This window comes from Patagioenas fasciata, chromosome 18, assembly GCF_037038585.1.
Source record: "Patagioenas fasciata isolate bPatFas1 chromosome 18, bPatFas1.hap1, whole genome shotgun sequence".
Taxonomy (NCBI): domain Eukaryota; kingdom Metazoa; phylum Chordata; class Aves; order Columbiformes; family Columbidae; genus Patagioenas; species Patagioenas fasciata.
In genome coordinates, this window is record NC_092537.1 from 10,398,104 (window position 1) to 10,420,555 (window position 22,452).

Sequence of the window (22,452 nt, forward strand, 5' to 3'; positions counted from 1 at the left end):
TGGTGAGAAACCTCTGTAGCGCTGGGACCAGTGATGGGCTCCCCAGTACAGGAGCGGTGCGGATAAACTAGAGTGGGACCAGTGATGAGCCAGGAACATGTTTAAGGGACCAGAGCATCTGTTGAAATAGCAGAGGCTGAGAGCTGGGTCTTTTCAGCCTGGAGAGGAGAAGCTCATGGGACCGGTGTATGTAAATAACTGGTAGGTAAGGAAAGCAGATAGAGCCAGGCTCTTCTCAGCAGTGCCCAGTGATGGGACAAGAGGCAATAAGCACAAATTGTGACACAGAAAATTTGCATTAAAAAACAAGAAAAAACTTTCTTACTGTACGTGTGACTGAACACTGGAAGAGGGTTTGCAGAGAGGATTTGGAGTCTCCATCCTTCCAAGACACTCAGAACCCTAATGAACTTGGTCCTGGGCAGCCTGCTCTCGCTGACCCTGCTTCGAGCAGAGGGTTGGATCAGATGATCTCCAGAGGTGTCTGCAGCCTCAGAAATTCTGTGATTTTATGAACTTGACAACAGGAAAACATCTGTAAGAGAGATGGTTATTTCAGGACACAGACACCCCTGGTATACACTGTACATAACAGCTGCCCTTGCAACCAAAAGACCTAAAAATTCCCCACAGAGGAGACTGCTCCAAAGCTCTTTGTCCCAGCAGCCCCGTTCTTGGCCATACTGACCAAACACCAACCTAGCAATAATATTCAAACCACATCTCTGCTTGACAGTGTCACGAACTGAATCTGATTAAGTCTGTACATACTGGCCCAGGCCTTAACCTCACAGCTTTTCAGAAGCACAGAATATTTAGATTATCAAAGAGAATAATCAATTTGCTGATTGACAAGCCTCAAGATCTAGAAATATCTACGTGTGGAAGAATTTTCTAGTAATAAATTGTTTTCTTACTCCCACCAAAAAATATGAAAGATCTAGTAAGAGTTGAATCCAGACGATTCAGCTAAGACCTGAAGTATATTGTGGTTTTTGGAAATGAAGACTAGAAATACCACAGCTGTTTCTTTTAGGCGTGTATCAGACTTCCCATCGCACACACTCTTAATATCGTATGACTGAAAAGGCCTGTTTGAACTCCAGAAACTGTTAAAACCTAATGCAGAAGTGAGTGAGCAGGATTCTGTATCATGCTTGTTGGAAACTAGATGGGAAATGTCCCATCTGATCCCAAAGCACTGAAAATCCCTTTGGACAGTTGTGGGGATTCCAGAAATATCCATTTTTTGATTTGTCTAACCCACCCTGTGGTCCAGTTTCCATGTTACAGTGATATTAGACTATATGGAGGAAGAGAAACCGAAGTGAAGTTACAAAAGTAGTTCCCGCAGGATTTTTGCCTGCTAAAAGTAAACAGCAGTGGGTGATCCACAGGAACATTCTAACTCGGGAGCTCTGTGGGCCACTTATTCAAGGGCACTTTAGGTTTCTATGTGCACCTGGTCTCCTCTCGGGGTTTGCTCATCACATACTGGTAGCCAGACTAATATCCTTCCTATATTTTCAACTGGCTGTGTGTAATCAGTGCCTGTTTTCTAAACAGAGGTGCCCGGTCTGTTCTCACGGGAATGCATAACCCCTGATTTGAATCCTGGCTGTACACGGGCTGTGCAGGGTTGTCAGTGAGATCAAGTGGCAGCCAACATGGATTTCTCAGGAACAAATCATGTCAAGCTAATCTTAGTTTTATTATTTTTACTGTGTTTTGTGGCCAGGGAGAAATGGCTTATGTTAAGGATCATGACCTTAGCAAGATTTTCAGCAGTTTCTGGGAATGTGAGACTAATTAGGGAAGCATGTCCTTAACGAACTTCTGTAGGGCAGATGCCATAATGGCTCACTGGCCATAAGCAGTGAATAGACATCAGTGGAGGGATGAACTGACGTGGATCTGCATTTAGTGTTGTTGTTCCTGGTGGGAAAGGAACTTGCTTATTAAATTTGCACATGATATGAAGCTTGGACAACCATAAGTCTGTTAGATGATGAGATTAGAATTTAAAATGTTCTTGACAAATTGGAGAAATAGACTGAAAATAAATTGATTAAATGGAGAAAAATGCTGCATATTGGACTTGAACCGGAATACTAAAAAGCCTTGTGTATGTTGAAGAACAATTGAATGAGTAGCAGTTCTTTGGAAGAGCAATAAGGTATCATAAAGGATCCCAAAGTTTGCATGAACCGTGGAAAGAAAAATATCATGTGGATTTGTGTGAACAAGAGTAGATGACTGAGAAAAATCCATCTGCTCCACTCTGTACCAGTGAGGTCTCTGCTCAGAAACACATCCCAGACTGCATTACAGACTTGGAAAGGTTCTAGGTTAATTGGAGAAAACACAGGATGCTAGAATGAGAATAACCCAAGGCAAAGCAAGTTGTCTAGGGAAACATAAAGGAAACGGTGTTGTTTAACTTGAAGAATAAAGCTAAGTGAGCAGGAACAGCTTTGTCATAAAGAAGTTGCAGAAATAAGGGGAATTTTTCTCCACGTCCCTGTGAGTCTGGAAAGAAGCAATTGGCCTAAAAGGCACTAAGAAAGACCTAATGAAACAGATCTTCTGGGAATAAAGTGAAACAGCAATGAGAGGTTTTTAAGAATAGCAGGGTAGACATCAGACTAGCCCACCCTGCACCGAGAGAGCATGAGATGTAAGAAGATTCCTTAAAAACCTCTTCTCAGCCTGCGATACTACAGTTACGTGATGAGTCACAAAGATCCGGACAAAGAGTTCTTTCCGTATTGAAGCCTTGTCTGGGAACTGAAGATGATAGAAGTTTACCTGCAGTCACTTATCCAATGGTTTCTATTAAAGTGAGAAAGAACGAAGGTTGTTTTCCAGCCCAAAGGGTAATTGCTAATGGCAGTGGTACCAGTCATTCTGCCGCTGATTGGCCTCCCACTTTGCAGCACGGTGCATTTAATGCTGAATGCATCAGGTCTTACAGGATTCTCACATCTCAGGGGAGGGAGATATACAGTCGACATGCAGCTATTTAACTCTATCTCCTGCGTTTCTGAGGCAACGTCTTTGATCTTCCCCTGTACTCGCACAGGACATCGCTGTTGTGGTTGCGGTCACGGTGGGAGAGTCTGTTTTCAGGTGGTTGGGCCCAATGTCCTGAAAACCTCCCCATGGGATGGAGATGGAGTGGTGGAGCAGGGCCTGCGAGGTTCCTGCAGCTCCCAGGGATGTCGGTGCACCAGCTATGGTTTTATTCCTGTCTGGACACGCTCCTTACCTTGGCAGATAACTCTTATTTGCAGGCTCAGCAGAAGGGGAGCGGTTTCCCATTATCACGTTCTTCTTGCATCTGGAATTTTAAGTGAACTACATAACAGAATCTTCTGCTTTCTTAAGCATTTTCTTCTCCTTTCTTTAATCATGCTGAGATTTCCTGTGCATACTGCGAGCTGTAATTATCATCTTCAGATCAGTGGGTATGCTAAGCCGTTTCTTAAAGGGATTTTTTTTTGTTTTCTGTGAATTTCAGATGACCAAGAACAAAATTATAATCACCTGATACTAAACAGTGCCACCCAGACACCTACACATGGTAAGAGAAAACAAAGAGCAAAATTACACGTTGTAACTTTCCTCTGCTAGCCAGTAACATTTACTGGTATCAAAGTATGTTTAATGTTAATAGAAAGGTTCCTATAGCGATGATGCATGAATGGTGGTTTCCATTAACATTAAACATAGGACCATATTTTTTAAAAGTGCTCACAATGAAATATGGCCCAGTTTTGTATAACTTTACCTATCAAACTTGTGTTTCCCCATGTCTGATTGCTCCTTTCTCCCTTCCACATCAGCAAGGTGCTCTCAGATTTAACTAGCCAAAAGGATAACCAATGATAAGTGCATCTTGTCAGCCAAGCCACTCAACCGACTACTTGTGCATGTTTCTAGGGTAGGCTGAAGAACAGCAAACATGGGGCAAGGGCTCCTAATCTGATTATTTGATGTTGGTGTCATGATGTGTGGGCAGAGTCTGAGTTCGCAGCTCAGTCCAAGCTGTCCAGCCCGTACCTGCCTGGGTCTGGTCAGGACAACCTGCTGCAGCCCCTCATTAGCTGCACGGTGCCTCTCTAGTTTCTAGTATGTAGGATAGGTAGAGACCATGAGGAGATTCAGGACTCCCCCTGCCCACTTCCATAACCAATAGTGCCTCTTTCTAAATCAGTCCCAGTGGTTGCTTTCACACCCTTCCAAATCTCCTTTATTGTGGAAACGTGACATTTCTCTGACCCTAGGAATGTGTGAAACCCAGAGCACCTCCATGTCCCCACACCCACCACAGGGTGGAACAGCACTGACCTATGCCCATAACCTCAGCAGTGACATCTCAGGAGACGTCTGGGGCAGCCTATCGCCCCCATAAAACGCGTCTGCTCATCCCTCTAAAGGGTGCGAGCAGCCCTTCCAGAGTTCCTCCAAAGCTCTCCTCGGTTTGGTCTTCGTACCCAAGCAGCTTCATACGTGTTAATACCCCGTCTGACAGCGCTCTTGCAGGGCTCCGAAAGACCACGATTTTCATTTGTCTTACATGGTTCAGCACATTTACTGGCGCCTCTCTATCCAGCCCTCTCAACCTAATAAACTTGGGGATGCCCCATGTTGTGCTTTAGCCAGTTTTAAGAGTTCAAAAGACACTCCTTTGTTTCCCCCTTTGTTTCCACCATCTCATGCCAGCTTGGAGATGTGTCTTCACCCCTTCCATGGCCAGAAACCTTGCTGCTCTCTGCTCCAGCCCTTCTGTCTCCTCTGCCCAAGCTCCCTCTTCTTTTATATTGCCTTGGCCCTTGCAGAGCAGTTGGTTGTGGGGAGCACGTCCCTTCCTGCATTGCAGCCACCATAGACCACCCAGCCTGCAGCTCCCGGCTCCATCCAAATCCAGACCAGTCACCGCCTCCCAAATCAGTGGTTCCCCCTATCTCTGTGCAATCAGTCCAGCCTCTGAATGAACCTCCAGGTCCTCTCCGCTTTCTTCCCCCTTCTGCTGCTACCTTGCTTGGTCTTGTCCTTGCTCTTCCCTGCACCCTTTGCCCTTTTAATGTGAGATGTTCCTCTAGCATTTGCAGTTGAAATCTTCTTTCTGCTGTGGAACCAGTAAGTGACGGGTGTATCTCAACATACACCGGTTCTCTCTCCTTGCAACTCTGAATCTCTGTATTTGTTACTCCTTTTGTTCTGGCGTTTGTTTTTAATTCTGAAACTTCATCTTTGTAATTATTCTGGAATTGATTAGTTGTGACTGTTGTGTGTTCTAGTATAGAAATTTCCATGCTGCTTTGCTATAAAGAAGGGTGGGAGAACGACTGTCCTTGAAAAGGTCACCTCAGATCTTTGGTGTTTGTCCTTCCTAGGGGGTGGATCCGGCAGCTCCTCAGCCCACAAGTTACTTTTACTTCTAAGACTACATTATTAGGGATTTTTTTTTCCGTCTCTCAAAAAACACAGGAGAAACAATGCCAAAAAGACAAAAAATATGAAGTAATATGGTTGAAATTTTATTGTCTTCTGGTCTGACTACTTGTTCTTCAAATGTAGCATGTGCTGGGTTCTGAGATCTGCCCCAGCAGAGCCAGATGAGTCCCGTGTACCTGTGTCTCTGCCCAGAAGCTTTAATGTAGCTCCATCATTGGGTCTCCATTGCATTCAACAGCTTAAGGCAGCAACATTTGCTAAAACAGTTGTTGAACTTCCTCCTGGACCTGCCAGATGCTTTTCTTTTCTATGTACTCAAGAGACAAAAATCAAAGCAGATCTTTCGCTTTTTTTTCTCCACTCATTGCTCGTGTTTACTGTATCTTAATAATTTGGTGGTACAAAGTGACTTGAATGATCTGACTATAAAGAACTGTATGATTCAGAGTTATATTTTGTTCCTAAGTTACCCATATGGTCATGGACACTTATGTTCATTATATTCATGTGTCCTGTTGCTGGTGAGCCATTGCTTGGTGAGTCTAAGAACATATTTGGAGCTTTCAAATAGTGCATCAAAAGAGCTTGCAGTATTCATAATTACTGCTGAAATTCTGAGATAATTCAGCAAATCCACAGATTTAGTTTAATTCTCTTCCTGGGTGCGACATGGTGCACCTTTTGTGTGTGACTGTGCAAATTTGTAGGTGGACATGAGCTGTCCTTCTGAGCACCATGACCATGAGCTTGTCTCTCGCACCCACCATGCAGTGACACCATCGAGGAGCCCAAGAAGGGTGAGAAGCCAGTGTGAGGCTCCAGACCTGCTCCGTGTTGCACATGGCCTGAGTTCAGTTCACTGTTAACTGAAGCAAAACAAACGGAGGAAGGTTCTCAGGCCACTGGCACAGAGCAAACAGGGCAGGGGTTGTAGGTGACCTGTCACCAAAGAAGCCATACGTGAGCCTCAACAGGCAGAAATCTCTCCAGTGCCTGGAGCAGCTCCCCAGGGGCTGCCTCACCCAGTGAGGATGCGCTTGGACTCGCATTTGTGAAGGGAATCGTGAGTTGTTGCGGACTGCAATACCTGTCCGGGTGAGAACTGGGCTGCTGTGGGCTGCTGATCTCTCTCCCATCTCCTGCCACCACAGGAACTTCATAGGTTTCTTGCCATGACAATGAATCTCCAAACTCACACATTGCTGATGTGAGCAGCACGGGCTGTGCAGACATGGGGCCCAGGACTCTGAAGGAGACCTAGAATCATAGAGCCATAGGATGTCCTGAGCTGGGACTTACAGGGTTCATGGAGTCCAACTGCTGTCCCTGCACAGGACACCCCACAGGTCACCCCGTGTGTCTGAGGACATCGTCCAGTCTCTTCTTGAACTCTGTCAGGTAGGGGCCATGAAAAAAAGTAGATTTGACCTTAGGTCTCTGAGCTGTTCAGCTTCAACTTCAGGTTCCCAGAATTAAAACCCTGAGACTCTGTTTTAACCTGGCCTGGGGGTCACCACTCTTGTCCACGCAGAGGACGTGCCCATCGCAGTGGATTGTGAGGCCTTGAGATCGCTGATGTGATTACACCGAACTCTTTCTGATGCAGGAAGCAATAACCACTAATTAGTGGTGGGATCGCATATAATCCGTTCTGTCAGGCTGTTATCAGTTAATTAGCTGTTCATTGCACAGTTAACAGGGAGTGAGAAGAAACTCTCCCTTTTCTCCTTGCCTGGCTGGCAAGTGTGATGTGTTGGGGGAGACAATTTCCAATGGCCATCAGGAGGAGTGACCACAGGCAAGAAGGTCTGTCAGCCCACCATCTGGAGCACCAGGATTTAATCTCTGCTGGTGTTGAGGGCTCTGAATTAGCTCGTGTGACTTTGAGTATCCCACATCTTAAAGAAGTCATTGATTTTCTCCTGGTTTCGGTCTATTCGTGCAGCCAATTCACTTCTAGGACACTGCATGTCCCATTATAGAAGTATCTACAGTTCCTTAGAAACTTCAGCCTAAATTCTGTTTTCAGAGACAGACTTCAGAAGTGTGATGTAGGCTTCCTTAGCTCTAGACTTCAGTTTTATATCAGCTGCAGATTAAGCTGCAAATGACGAATTCTACAGTGATTTCATAATTAAAAGGTGAATGCGAGTGCTCAAGTACTAGTTTCTAAGAACAGTTAAATTTAACTTATGAAATGCAGGTAAACCTGCTGATACATTAATTTATCTTGCTCAGCTATTCAGTCTTTATACAAAATAAACACATAAATATTTTCCTATAAAAACATTAAAATGTGGGGAAAAAAACTGTGCATAGAAAAGAACCAGGACAGTGGAGCATTAGATATAACAGAAATATATGCTGACTACCTGGGCTCAGTTTCTATAAAGCTTACTACTTTATTTTTTACTGCTACTGAAGTTTAATCTCATTACATTTAGTTCATATTTAATTATGCTAACCAAAAGAGTCTTGTATAAACATTTTTACGTCTACATAAAAAAACAAGCACATTGCTAAATAATATAGTTAGTAGGAAGTTCATATAATAATTTTTATGTCAGTTCATTGCATTTAATAGTCATGTCAGAAAATACTTGGTAAACAACCATAAACAACAAATGGCTTCACTTCAAGTGTTTAATTTGTCCAGGCACTTTTCTATAGATGATGTCTGGGTTTGCTCTCATGGAGGCAAATTTCTTTTTATAGGTGCACCAATGTGAATTTTAAACAAACTGCTATGTACGTACGCATGTATGTGCGTGTCTCTTTTGTAGCCCTTCCATCCTTCCTGTCTTCCTTCCCTTCCCTTCCCTTCCCTTCCCTTCCCTTCCCTTCCCTTCCCTTCCCTTCCCTTCCCTTCCCTTCCCTTCCCTTCCCTTCCCTTCCCTTCCCTTCCCTTCCCTTCCCTTCCCTTCCCTTCCCTTCCCTTCCCTTCCCTTCCCTTCCCTTCCCTTCCCTTCCCTTCCCTTCCCTTCCCTTCCCTTCCCTTCCCTTCCCTTCCCTTCCCTTCCCTTCCCTTCCCTTCCCTTCCCTTCCCTTCCCTTCCCTTCCCTTCCCTTCCCTTCCCTTCCCTTCCCTTCCCTTCCCTTCCCTTCCCTCCCCTTCCCTCCCCTCCCCTCCCCTCCCCTCCCCTCCCCTCCCCTCCCCTCCCCTCCCCTCCCCTCCCCTCCCCTCCCCTCCCCTCCCCTCCCCTCCCCTCCCCTCCCCTCCCCTCCCCTCCCCTCCCCTCCCTTCCCCTCCCCTCCACTCCCCTCCCCTCCCCTCCCCTCCCCTTCCCTCCCCTCCCCTCCCCTCCCCTCCCCTCCCCTCCCCTCCCCTTCTCTCTTCTCTCCTCTCCCCTTCTCTCTCCTTCCTTCCTTCCTTCCTTCCTTCCTTCCTTCCTTCCTTCCTTCCTTCCTTCCTTCCTTCCTTCCTTCCTTCCTTCCTTCCTTCCTTCCTTCCTTCCTTCCTTCCTTCCTTCCTTCCTTCCTTCCTTCCTTCCTTCCTTCCTTCCTTCCTTCCTTCCTTCCTTCCTTCCTTCCTTCCTTCCTTCCTTCCTTCCTTTTTCTCCATTTCAGAAATCCAGGCCATCTTCCTTCCCACACAGTAACAGGGCTTTGGGGGATATATTTCTTGCATCAGTTTTCTAACATCAGACCAGAAGCTTCAATTTGGGACAATCCCAGAAGATATGAAAATTATTCCCTATACTGTCACATCTCCTCCAGCAATTTGTTGGGAGTTTTGTGTCTGTTGTGTTTAAGACACTGTTTACAAAATTATAACAATTAAGGAGTGTTTAAATTAGATTTATCCCCAGTAGAAATATATGGGAGGAAATTAGAAGATAATCAGACCTCCAGAATATAACCTACAGAACAAACAGACACATTATGTTCACGGCTCTTTCTGCGGAGCAGCAGGGGTTCAGTGAAAGTGGGGAGAGATGAACCAGACTGGACAACATAAAGCCAGATTTTTCACGTGTACAAGTTGCCATTTGTGACGGGGGTGCCCGTTGATAGTTCAGCTGCTTTACGCCCCCACTTTGCAAAGCAAGGCACACAAACTGCTGTGTTGCGATACAGCTCCAGTTCCGCAATTACAAAGCAGATTGGAGCGAAGTCGTCAGAGAATCGGCATCGCTATTTACCTGTCTTGACGTGAGAACTCGCAGATGATGTCCCTGGGTGCTGAGACCCTGTGCGCAGGGTTTGCTGGGGCCACGGGTGGAATCCAGTGCTGTCACTTGTTGCCATGCACCGACCTTTCTTTAGTGAACAACTCTGGGGCTGAGAGCAGATTAATGACTTCAATGGTACCTCCCTTTAAAGTACTCAGTATTGAAACAATTGGTCTGCTTTTTAGACTAAATATGTCGTGTGTTTGGACAAAGAAATCGCTTTTCTCAAGGCCTTACTATGGCAGGGCTAAAATAGCCTCCCAGCTCCGGGGTTAACCACTCTGCTGATTATGGAGGCCTTAATTTGCAGATTAATACTCTTATGCCACCCATGGCGTGGCCCATGCTGCACCCAGCAAGTGACTATCATAAATAAAAAGCTGAGGCTTGTGGAGTAAACCACAGCTGTGTAACTGTGTCTTCAGCCTCATGCCATGAGGAACCCGAGGAGATTCTCTCTGTGGCAATGCTGGTGTGAAGCAAAGGGCAGAAAAGCTCTGACACTGGCCTCAGGTTCCTCTTGCAGAAGCAGATCTTGACCCGTAAGCAAAGGGAAGCAGCATCTTTATCCCTGGCGCATGTGAGACTGGTGAAAAAGAGCAAAATTTCAAGAGGCAAAATCACAGCACCATGAAAGTCAGAGCCTGTGAAACTGCTGATAGGAAGGGGGTTTTTGGCATTTGCGTTACTAGAAGTGCTCTTGTTGTGGAGCTCACTATGGTTCCACCAGAACATTGTGTGGTCCCTGCCCCATCTTCAGCCTGTCTGGGGGGCTTGTGCCTCACCCTGGTCCCAAAGAGCTGGAGGGGGACAGTCACCCAGCCCATTCAGGGTGGACGATTCGTGTCTCTCAGCTAGTTTTGGCTTGCTCACCTTGCTTGTTTGGTGCCAGGATGAAACACGCTGGTTCATTTTCCTTTTTGAAACAGCGTCCCCTCCATGTGTTGGGCAGCTTCCAGCACGAGGCGCTCGCAGGGGTGGAAGGAGTTAACACGCTGAAGGTTTTCCATCACACAGTCTCAAGTTCAACACAAATTAGTCCTCGTCCCGGTTCTGCGCAATTCCGCATGCTGGTGCCAGAGCCGTGTGTTTTCTACATCCCATGGAAAGGCAGCTAACCCAAGGAGAAGTTAATCTATCTTTCGCTGTGATTGCTAAGTGCAATACTACTTTCTGTATTTTTTTCCTTTGATTTTAATTGGCAACATTATTCCTCTCATCCCGTGTTGTAGTGTGTGACTGTGCTACGTGCAGTTAAGCGCTTTGTGTACTCAGAAGCATCTTCATGTCAATAGCTCCTGGGTGATACAATTCAAGTATATTATTATGCTGCATGTGTATATTAGAGCATTTAGGGCATCACCTTGCAACGTGCTGCTGTGCCTCATCCTCTTTGCATCTTACCCCTTCAGATTTCTGTTCTGTTCTCAGACAGGAGCCCGGAAAGACCTAATCCCAGCATCATACTGATACGCAGAGGTTTTTTATCACTAACTGCATTGAAAACCCCCCATCTCCATCTGATATAAATGAGGGCAGCTGTTCACTGGAGAGCTGCTGATTTACACCACAGAGAATCTGACCTGCAAATGTATAAAACTCTTTGAGATTCTTCATGAGAGATGCAAAGGACTATTAATATCAGTGTTTGTAGCATAAAAACCTAAGTGTGAAAACACAGATACTTCACCCCCCAAACACTGAAGATTTATGTTATAAATTTTAATTTGAGTCTGTGAATATCAGTTCTTTGCCTGGTGTAACAGCGCGTCACTTCCAGGATGGCTCAGGAGGTGCTAAGTATTGGCACAGAAGGCTACCAAACGTCATCAGCTACAACCAGATTTTCCTGCGGAATGTGGTCCTTTGTAGGAGCTCGCATCGGGATCAGAGGAGACGTTGTGTCTGGTCCTTCAAATGGCTGAGCAGAAGGCGGTGTGCACTGTGACAGAGGGCTGGAGCTGCACCGAGCTGCACCGAGCTGCGGCTGAGCAGCAGAAGGCTCGGTTCTATCAGTTTCTCCTAGGTGACATTGTTTGCTTTCTCTGGGTGAATGTTTTAAAAGGCATCTGTTGAAATGTCTTGCAAAATTCACACAACATATGTGCAGACTCATATGCTAATATGGAGCACATCTCTTTTGCCACTCGAGCTTTGTTTAAAACTTTGCATATATTCACTGGTTCTGTCTTGGGTGTCGTCAGCTCCTGTCCTTGTACATTAAAGGTTCTGTGCCTCATGTAAACACACTTTGAAACATAAGCTGTCTTCCAAGAACAAGACACACTGAGAAGACTTCAGATCTCATCTCCACAACACGAGCCGCCAACTTCAGTAATCCTGAGGCTGCTTCTGAGCCTGGTGCTTGCAGAAAGTTTGCAAAGCGCTGATGGTGAATTGAGACTCTCCCTCCACTTTAAATTACTTTCTTTCCTTCATAGATTCCAAAGCAGGCGAGTGCCTGCACAAAGCAGAGGAGTTAATCCGTGTGTCCATCCAGAGACCAGCTGTAACCGCAGTCACCAATGCACAGGGTGAAGTTCTGCAGGCCCCAACATTCATGGGGGTGCCATGCCGGCCACCGGCCTTATGTCCTGAGAAGGTGGTGGTTGGAAACGTTCCTCTGGCTGCCCATGAGGGCAGGCAGTGCTCTGGTTCCTCAGGTGCAGAGCTCTCCACCCCATGGCACCACCTTCTTCAATCTTCATGCAAGAGTTTGGTCCAAATGGAGCAGGGCAGCCTTTCTGAGCTTGGCCCATGATTTCACTGGTTCATATAGCAGTGTTTGGACTGGCCCAACAATTCTGGCTCATGAAGCAGAAGAAGTGCACGGTTCTTGCTTGGTAGGTGTCCAAGGAGAGACATTAGAGCTGCAAAGGATGAGTCTTTCTCCACAGAGATGCCTGCTCCCTTCCCGAGCTTATCATGTCAACAGTGTGCAGCGTGGTGAGTTCTTGGCAGTGCTGTGCCACAAGCCACCAGCCCTGCCCATGGCCAGAGCAACACAGCACTCGGTTGGAGAACCGTGAAACCGCTGATGCTCGGGAGATAGGAAATGCTGCGGAGTGGAGCCCTCTCCTGCTCAATTAATCAGAGAGACGCTGGCAGAATTTTAAGATGTTGCACTGGCTGTAAAAAGGTGTGCTTGCTTTGCTGGATGATGTTTCCGTATCTGCTGCATGTGCTCTGCTCTGGGTGAGCTTCATTTCCTCCATTTCCTCTTCAAATAACTTTGCAAATAGTGCCCAGAATGCATGAGGTATCATAGAGGTATAAAATGGCACAGGGTTGCAGGATGGTGGCGAGGTAAATGTGGACTGTTAGCGGCTTCCAAAGCTAATCCTAGTAACCGGGGGACATGGTCCATTTTGCAGTGCTCATCTCCCACTGTGCAGAATGTAGAGCTGGACTGAAATGAGTGGGAATGCTGGAAAACAGAGCAGCACACAACCTTTTTATTGACATCTTGTTAATGAATTGTGTCCTGCATCTTCCACAGGAGTCAATAAACGCCACAAACAAAAAGAAGACAGACCAGATAAAAGCATAACTCAAATACATTGCAGAAATGAAGAACTACGAGGAAAATTCTCCTGAACTGGTCCCAAAATGTAAATTGTACAAGATATTTCTCCTTACTCAAGCCTCTCAGTTCTCTGATCTCACTATCAAAGTATATTATGAAAAAGACATCTGAAATGATATTGGGTAATTTCTATTTATCCGTTATTGTGCTGAATGATGGGCAGTGGATTTCAAGGTGACTTCTCATTTACCAAAATCATCATGGTCTGTTCCTGACTGACTGGATGGAAAAAGCAGTGAGAAGGTGTACTGATTCTGCACAAGCCCATCAGATAAATGTGTGGCACTTAATTTCACACACCTCATGCAAACAGTCAATTAATGTTCCCGCTTTGGCACTGAACACAAATTCCATACATATGACTGGGCTTATTTCAGCATGTCCAATCCTCCATGCAAAATGGAGATTAGATACAGGTTCTGGCTGAGAAATTTGCAAAGAGATGTTACCCCAGGGTCCTTGCCACACAAGCACAAATACGAGTGGGGACACAGTTTCAATGCTGATATGGTCTCTGTTTACTGGATAATATCTAATCAATTGTTTCCAGTGCGCTGATGAATATCATGCACTTCCTAATCCTGCATTCAGTCTATTAGGCATGGATTGAAGTCATCAGCAAGAAAATAATGTTCTCAGAGAGATGACACATTAACTATATGCTCACTTGGGGCTATGTTCTTTTACCCAGACAATAACCCTATTTGAGGAGTGCGGAGACATAAATATGAAATAGGAAAGAACAGTTTATTAACCAAGATGGTTATTGCATTGTTTAGAGGAAATTTTCACCATTGTTAAAATCTGTAAGAAAGTGTCTCATAATTTCTCAGAACTGGGGAAAAAAATGCCACTCTGTGGAGTGCGGGGCTGTTCCTGCTCTGTGGGCGGCTGACTCGGCGGTCAGACCCTGAGCCCAGGGGAGGTGCTGGTTGAACCGAGCCGGTCCCTGCTCCTGGCAGGGCAGTGTCACCCCTCAGCTGGCTGTGCTGGCAGCGATGGGGACCACACAGCATGGGGGACCCCGTGCTGGTGCCAGGAGGTGCTCAAGGAGAGGGGCAGCTGTTCTACTCATGGTCATAGTGGGGGAAGAGGACATTGCTGTGGCTTGTTCTGCGGGAAGCATCATGGTGGGGAGGCTCATGGAGCAGCAGAGTGCATGGAATCAGTGACGACAGGGGCAGAAAGGAGCAAGTGTGGGCTTTCTTGACATGGTGGTTGTAATTCAAGTGTTTAAAAATGAGTGGAATCAAGTCTCTGACAGGTCCCACATCACTTGTTCCAGCTCTTTGTGTCTCAGATACCCTGTCACACCCCAAATGGCTCAGGTCCCATAGAGCACTGGGCAAGTTACTGGGCTGAGAGCTGCACAGGAGTGCTGGTTTTGGGAAATCTTGAGCAGGTTTATGTCAGAAGACAAGAATGTCCCTGCCTGTCTTTAAGAAGAAGTTGTACAATGTGAGGGGTAGATGACAGAAGGTTTAAAATATCTAGGGTAAGTCACAGTGGGAGAAAAGTTGTGGAAGCAACTCTACATGCCCACGTTTGGGAACTGCTGGGTCCATTTCTAGGCAACAGGGAGCACCAAAGACACAGTGAAATGTGAGCACTCGGAGAGGGGGAAGATGTTCTGCTGTCTAATCCAAACAGGACTCCACGCAGGAGAAAGGCAACAGGGGACGAAATGGCCTGACTCTTGCTAAAGAGCTGACTTTGTGATTCAGGTCTAGAAAAATGTCTGCTGGAATATCTGCATTCTGCTTGGGTGGATTTTGTTATGAATTTTGAGATAGGAGAAGCTGTTAGCAAATGTTTGGACACTGCATAAAGACAACACATTTGACAAGGTGAAATTCTCCTACTGCTCTGTTACTTTTGTGCAGAATCTGTGCTTTGATCTCAACGAGTCCACCGTTCAAAGGAGGTAAGAGGGGTCTTGAGGCACATGAGTGCAGACTGAGCACGTGTTGCTTTGCTCTCCATGAGCACACTTCAGAGGCGTGCACAGAAGGGATGTGTGAACCCAAGGCTTGGGCATCTGCCACTCCTCAGCTGTATCAGAAAATTTAGCCCTCTGATTTACTTTTCAGACTATACCTGAACTGGCCACCTCCCTGGCCTTTTGACTCAGCTAACTCAGTCCCATCACCCCTGCAAGCTTCACTCTTCTAGCTTTGCTTCAACATGTCCAACATGATACAGCTCTTCTCCCTGTCGGAGACTGTAGGAATGGCTTGCCTGTCTCACCTCAGTTTGATGCTCACTGTAGACATGCCTTTCTCTCTTTGTTTGTTTGTTTGTTTGTTTTTCAGACAAGCCACGAATGAACAACATCCTTACTTCTGCCACCGAACCCTATGATCTGTCTTTCTCCCGGTCCTTCCAGAACCTCTCTCACCTCCCACCATCCTATGAGTCTGCTGTCAAGACAAACTCAAGTAAATATTCTTCTCTGAAAAGACTAAGTAGGTGTCAGATCATTTCATTTCCTTTGTATCTCATTTGCTTGTAAGCCACAGTGGGCACAACGTTAAGTCAGTAACCTTCTTCCCTCTGTCATTGTACCACCCAAGTTGGTATCTGTGGTAATGATTCTTTTGGCTGTCGCTTCCCATCAAGGAAGAGTATAGAGGAAGAGTTACTTCATTACTGTGGGAGCACATGTGGTTATTTGTTTACTGACACCTCTTTGCTGTGCTGCGTCCCACTACTCCACCTCATATCTCCTTTTTCCTTCTGCCGAGGTGAGCTGAGATGAGCCAAGCTGGCTGAGCTCACCTCGGCACACCCAGGGCAGATACCTCAGTGTCCGTGGGGGCAGCTGGACCCAGTTGACAAATTGAGGCCAACAGAAAACTGCTGAAATTGTTGGGAGCATCTATTTCAGTCGGAGGACATGTGCCTGCCCCGAGCAGTGCTGGGATCTGCCGTGTCTCGTGGTGCATGTGTCCGGATCTGGTCCTGACCCATGCCGATCACTGATCCATGGTGCCTCTCTGATGCTTCAGCACACTGCTCGCTACCCTGGTCACACTAGTTACTATCTGTTCTTCCTTGCTGTTTTATGTATTGCTTTGCTCTGCCAGCTTTCCCATAATGCTCCAGCCCAACACATTTGCTGATGGCAAACTCTTCAGCTTTGGTGGCATTACGAAATAAGTGATATTCGTGTGGTCAAATGCTCTCTCCAGACTGAAAATAGGTTTGTAGTATGTATGCTTCTGTGAGCATTTTCTGGATGCAGCCATGTATCACACTGCTTGATTTAGAGAAATAACTTAGATGTTTGCACTTGTAATAGCTCCCCAGGTCCCAGCACAGGGACGGTCACTGCCCTGGGCCTGCTGGCCACACCAGTGCTGGTACCAGCCAGGATGCTGGTGGCCTCTTGGCCACCTGGGCACACGCTGGTTCATGTTCAGCCACTGTTGACCAGCACCCCCAGATCCCTTTCTACCAGGCAGCTTTCCAGCCGCTCTTCCCTGAGCCTGTAGCATTCATGGGTTTGTTGTGACCCAAGTGCAGGACCTGGCACTTGGTCTTGTTGAACCTCGTACAACTGACCTCAGCCCAATGATCCAGCCTGTCCAGATCCCTCTGCAGAGCCTAAATCCCTCTGTAGAGCCTGAAGGCACAGCCAATGGGAAACCCATATGGGTTTGCTGCCTGAGAAGCCAGGTGTGGAGATCTCTGACGGGCAGGTGCCACCTCTGTGGGAAGCCCTGCGCCAAAGCACTGGTGGGTGGGTGGGTGTGGGACACACATCTGAACAAGAGCAGTGGTATTAATTCTGTTCTGCCGAGCGCTCCAGGGAATTTCTGCTTCCAGCTAAGTGAGAAAGGTCAGTCAGGAAGGAAGTGAATATTTCCAGGCTTATTAAACCACTTGGTGTTGGCTAAAGAATCATCACAAATGACTGGGCAGTTTGAAAATGCTAAAGCCCATTAAAACAGGAGAGACAAGCCCAATGAAGAAACACACTGGAACTGCAGAGAAAGAAAACCAAAGAAATTACTAGGATGGCCTTACATGCCTACATGTAGGCACATTTTTTAACCATTGTAACATACGACCGTGGGAATAAAAATACCCTTGGCTTTTCCACAGTCTCTTCCCAAAACAGCAAAAATGTACCTCGTTTCCCTAATTACGGTGTCACTGAACTGTGCTCTGCCTTTCTGCAGTAGCAGCTTAGAAACATTGAGGTGAGATGTGGGAGTAAATGGATTCATTTGATGCTCTGCCTCCAAATGGGGAAAACACCAGAAAAGCTGCCTGAGGGCAAATAGGCTCATCCTAAAGTCACGTTAGATGGAGCACTCAAACACTGCTGAAGTTCGGTGACAAACCCTGATCAATGTTTTTAGAAACTACCAAAGGAGGAGTGAAAGGGTGGTTAAAAATAAGGAAAAAACCCAAACAAACAAACAAAAATGAATGAAAAATGCCCATATTATGTGATTTCAAGTAATTCTACTTCCAATTTTTTTAAAGCATGAGTGAAGCCCCACAAGTATGAGATTGACTTAGAGAAAAAAATCTGTCAATCAATACATTAGTGATTTCTTTCTGTCTGTTCATCATTTCTGGCCTTTTGGAATCCACTTAGGACACTTTTTTGAACTTTTAAGTATGCCCATGAGGGAGAAACATATTTGATTTTAGTTTCATTTTGGCTAAAATTACAAATGTCAGTTATCATATGAGCGTCAATACAAAGATAAGGGGTAGCAGTATCAGACCCTCGCTGTCCCAGTGAGCCCACCCGTGCAATGAGGACGAGATGAATCAGACTGGATGGTTTCAGGCCCTGGAGACATTTTGATTTTAGCAACCAAATGTCCACAGTTCCCACTCCCACGTGTGGATGAAGCCCCTGGTGTCTCCAATCCCAACAGCCTGGGGCTGTATTCATTTCATTGCTTTCCTCGGGAGCAGAAATATTGCGGTTACAGAGCTGTGCTGAGCTTCTCCTCGGCACAAAGGCACATATGTGATACATGTGCCAATATCTACACATCTCTTAGCATCGTGGGAGGAGGTGGCCTGAATGAACCTAGAAACAGCGTTGAAATTGGTGCCCTGACTGGTTTAGCCACTGCCAGCAAAAGGCTGTGCAAACTTCTACACTGTTTGCAGGGATGGAGGAGGGAAGAGAAGCTTATTTTTCATGTTCCTAATTGGCAAAACTTTTAAAAGTGCAGAGCATGCTGCATTTTTTAATTATAAATTAGCAAGGAACAATATCAAACCACTTTTAATCAGCTGATTCTGCCACCTCTCGAGCAGACTCAGACCACAGTAAATCTGACATAAGCTGGTTTAGCTCCCGCTGGCAATTACCACAGCCAAATGTGAGCATCCAAGCACTTCTCCATTTGGGATGTTCTCTGCTTTAATTACATGTATTTTGAGTCACTTGGGCGAATCCAGTGGAACTTCTCAGAGCAGAGACCAAGTGTCAACCTCAAACATCATTATCAAGTCTGTGCATGCCACGTGTGGGCAAGTCTATCTATGATTATGGAATAAACATTTCTAAAAGTACTGTGGCCATATGCAGTTTCCTCTGTCCTTCATAGGCTTCCTAGCAGGTGATTTTATAGACACAAGAGTTTGAGGCCAGAGAAGCTGCAGTCTGACACTGGCAATGAGATGCTCTTCCAATAAGTTTGTGATTTCAAAAAAAGACTCATTCCTACAGTATACATTCTGGAGAGCAAATCCCATCAGCAACAAGCATGTCAGTACAGGAGAGATTGGGGTGATCCCCACACCTCAGTGGTGTGTAGGCTGTAAAGAAGGGGTTGGCAGCAGCAGGGGAGCCAACAGGCTGTGAATTTCAGCACACGCATTCTCAACTTGTACTTTTGGATGCCAAGACAAGGGGATCGACCATCCTTCTTACAGATCCTCTGGGTTATGTGCACTCTTCACAGGACTATGAGAAGTGGGGCCCGGGGGGCACTGAAGAGAGTGCTGGATGTGTGGGAGAGGAGACGAGGGAGTTAGTGAGTGGGACCATCCAGCACAGGATGCTTGCAGCACTCGTGTTTGACTGGAACCTGAAGGCACCAATGTGCAACCGTTGTCTTGTGAGCAAAGTTCGGGGATGTTAGCACCAATCATGTACCATAAGGTTTCTCCAAAAGCACTCTGGCTCCTGGGACAGCCAGCCAGTTGTCTTCATTTTTCAGCCAATGTGGTACATAAAACCTACAGATTTATGGCTACGTCAGAGGAAATAGGAGATTTCCACATCATGTTTAACTATTGTTGAATGCCTACAGAGACTCTAGGGACTGGAAGCGGGACCCACCTCATGATTGCCCAGACTGTCTTGCAGCAGAGGTTTTGCTCTTTTTATCCCTGTACTTTCTTTGTATGTGTATTGTGAAGGTGATATTAAATACTTTCTCCATAACCCGTCGTTTGTGTAAATCATGTGAAACCACAGTCTGGACTCAACAGTATATGAGATCTGTTGTGTCATGGTGTGAGGTGTGATGCATTGCACAGGGACTCATACCTGTCTGTGTGCAATTTATAGCTCTGCCATAAGCCCATGGCGACACAACCCACACAGGGCTGGTGTCTCTCGGCAGACAGCACCCTGATGTGTATGTCCATGCCCAAGTCCAGCTGCTGGTCTCACCAGGAGGCCACTCCAAAGCTGTGTGCTCTACACAGCCCCTTTTCACCCCCCGGGACAACGCTCTGACATTTCTGACTGTTTCCTTTCCTTTCCCACAGCTGACAAAGAGGCTGATGAATACTACATGAGGAGGAGACATCTGCCTGACCTGGCAGCCCGGGGCACGCTCCCTATCAACGTCATCAAAATGTCTCAACAAACCAACCACAGGGACAGGCCCCGCCGTCCCATCAGGGCCATGTCCCAGGACAGGGTGCTGTCTCCTGAGAGGATCATGCCCGAGGAGTTTAGCATGTCCTATGAACGGATCCTCTCAGACGAGCAGCTGCTGTCCGCCGAGCGCCTCCACTCCCAAGACCCCCTGCTCTCCCCGGAGCGGTCGGGGTACCCCGACCAGTCTATGTCACGGGCATTGTCACACACAGACGTCTTTGTATCAACACCCGTCTTGGATCGCTACAGGATGACAAAAATGCACTCCCATCCTAGTGCCTCAAATAACTTGTACAATACCTTAGGTATGAACCCGACCTCTGCCAAGCGCCAAGCGTTTGCCTCCCGACGGCACAACACGGTAGAACAACTGCATTATATTCCAGGACACCACCATCACTACCGCACAGCGAGCAAAACAGAGGTGACTGTTTGATATGACCTTGTGCATTGTAGATACTCATTAGGGACCGGGGTGGTCACAGCACCCCATACTGCAGTGGCCTTATAGGCCAAGATAACCTCTAATAACTCAGTGTCTGAAAAGACTTCTCTGACAGTCCCATCCACCTCATTGTTTTTAAAGCCACCCCTTCATCGGTGACATAAGAAGAACCCAAGCAAGCAAACAGATGATAGTGAGGGATAATAGAGGAAATTTCCTGACGTGCATCAGTTTCTGTCAAAGAAAGCCACAGTAATAGATGACTCCTTCCAAGGGCTCACCTGCATTAGCTCATTGTTTTTATGAACTTAGGACTTTTCAGTTGCTACAAGTAGAAGCAGTCTCGTGTCGCCCAAGACAGGGAGGAGGAAATGCAGCCCCCCATCCTGGCAGGAGGGGCCCTGTTCTTGGTCCTCATGCCAACCCTCATGTTTTTGGCCTTTCCATAGCAAGTAGGTAAGCTTCTGGCTGCTGGGAATCACCTCCAGACCGCTTGGTATCAGCCAGCACCCACACATCTGTTCTTCCTCACCCTTGGAGCAAATTCAAGGGCAGACTTTCTTAGGGGACTGGCAGATCTAGGGCCAAGAATAGCCTGGCTGAGAAATGAAGTTTTAGTTTATATTAAATATACTCATAAGATAAAAATATACTAGTGCCTACAAATCGCCTGCTCTCTCAGTGTAGGACGTAGTGGGGTTGATGTGTTCAATAAGCACAAATACGCTGAAATGCTTGTTAGATCCTTTTCTCCACTCATTCTAGTATCTTGGAGTTTCCAACATGTAAATAGGAAGGAGGAATAGGGTTTCTCTTCCTCCAGCTTCTTGCCACTGCTGAACCTAAAGCACCAGAATTCTTCTGACCTGTGCTGGGGAAAGTCCTGATTCCACTGAGACCTCTGCAAGGCAAGGATACACATGGTTATCCGAGCCTGGATTTCTCCCCAGGAGTTTATTTTGCTGACAGCATTTTCCACTGGCCCAGTTCCCCTGTTTCTGAACATATTCCCTCCTCTCAGCTACAACCCAGAACTCCATATGTAGCAAATCTTTTTCTAGCCCTTAGCAGAAGCGGAAGGCTGAGGGTGTCGTGTCGACTGAAAAGGAGGTTGGTAATTTTCCATTATTTCCTCTCCATGTAATAGCCCCCCAAGAAAACCTTGCAAATTCCAGTTCCGCTGAGTACCAAGTCCTAACCATGAAGACAGTTACATTTCATGCATATAAATTATATATCCATCATAATTACAATAAATGGGCATGTTGTATATCTGATATAATACTAATTAGACACTGTATATTTGTAAAATCTTTAAAATGTAGACTTGTGGCTCCAGAATTTGTGAGGGCTTTTTCTTTGGTTTTCTAACCAGAGCGGGCTTTGCTTTTTTCTTTGTTGAGTTTGATTTTGTTTTGGCTTTTCTTCGTTGTTTTTGTGTTCCTATCATATTCTGTAGAATTAACTCACACTAGAACATACTTCTGCAGCCAGGAAAGGGTCTCAGGGGTTTTGAAGGCCAGCCAGACCCAGTGCTGTCACTGTTGGTGCTGGACACTCTCCAGCACTCAGTGTCCGTGGTGTGCACATGAAGCCCCACCGCATGCACATCCCCATGCTGCCAATCCCAACGGCAAGCGCGCTCCCTCCTCCGGGTGAAATGGGGACTGACCTGGGGCTGTAAATGCATTCCCATACAATATTTCTCTCTTCGTGTCCTACATTCCCACAATGAGTCTTTTCCTACATGGCTCTTCACAATATTTCATTTGAGTTAGCTCTGCCCTTCTCCCTCCCCTCAAATACCTCCCACCTCCTGGCCTTAATGACGTTCCCAGCTCAACACGTCGGTCCTGTAGCATACAACGATTATAGGCTCATGTGAGCGTGAGTCTCGTGCGGAGGTTTCTGATGTGTCGCTA

The 22,452-nt window shown here is 46.4% G+C and overlaps 1 protein-coding gene across 4 annotated transcripts in view; it reads left to right on the forward strand.

Annotated features, from left to right (window-relative positions):
• The window catches only part of SHISA6 (shisa family member 6), a 283,910-nt gene extending 261,942 nt beyond the window's left edge, over positions 1–21,968 (forward strand). For 2 of the 4 annotated variants that reach the window (XM_065852716.2, XM_071816302.1), the window contains 3 exons: positions 3,521–3,583; positions 15,530–15,682; positions 19,971–21,968. In XM_065852716.2, coding sequence (XP_065708788.1) covers positions 3,521–3,583; positions 15,530–15,682; positions 19,971–20,521 — 767 coding nt within the window. In that variant the 3' untranslated portion in view covers positions 20,522–21,968. The remainder of the gene's footprint in view (positions 1–3,520; positions 3,584–15,529; positions 15,683–19,970) is intronic. The other 2 variants (XM_065852717.2, XM_065852718.2) reach the window with 2 other exon arrangements.
• Positions 21,969–22,452: the final 484 nt, after the last annotated feature.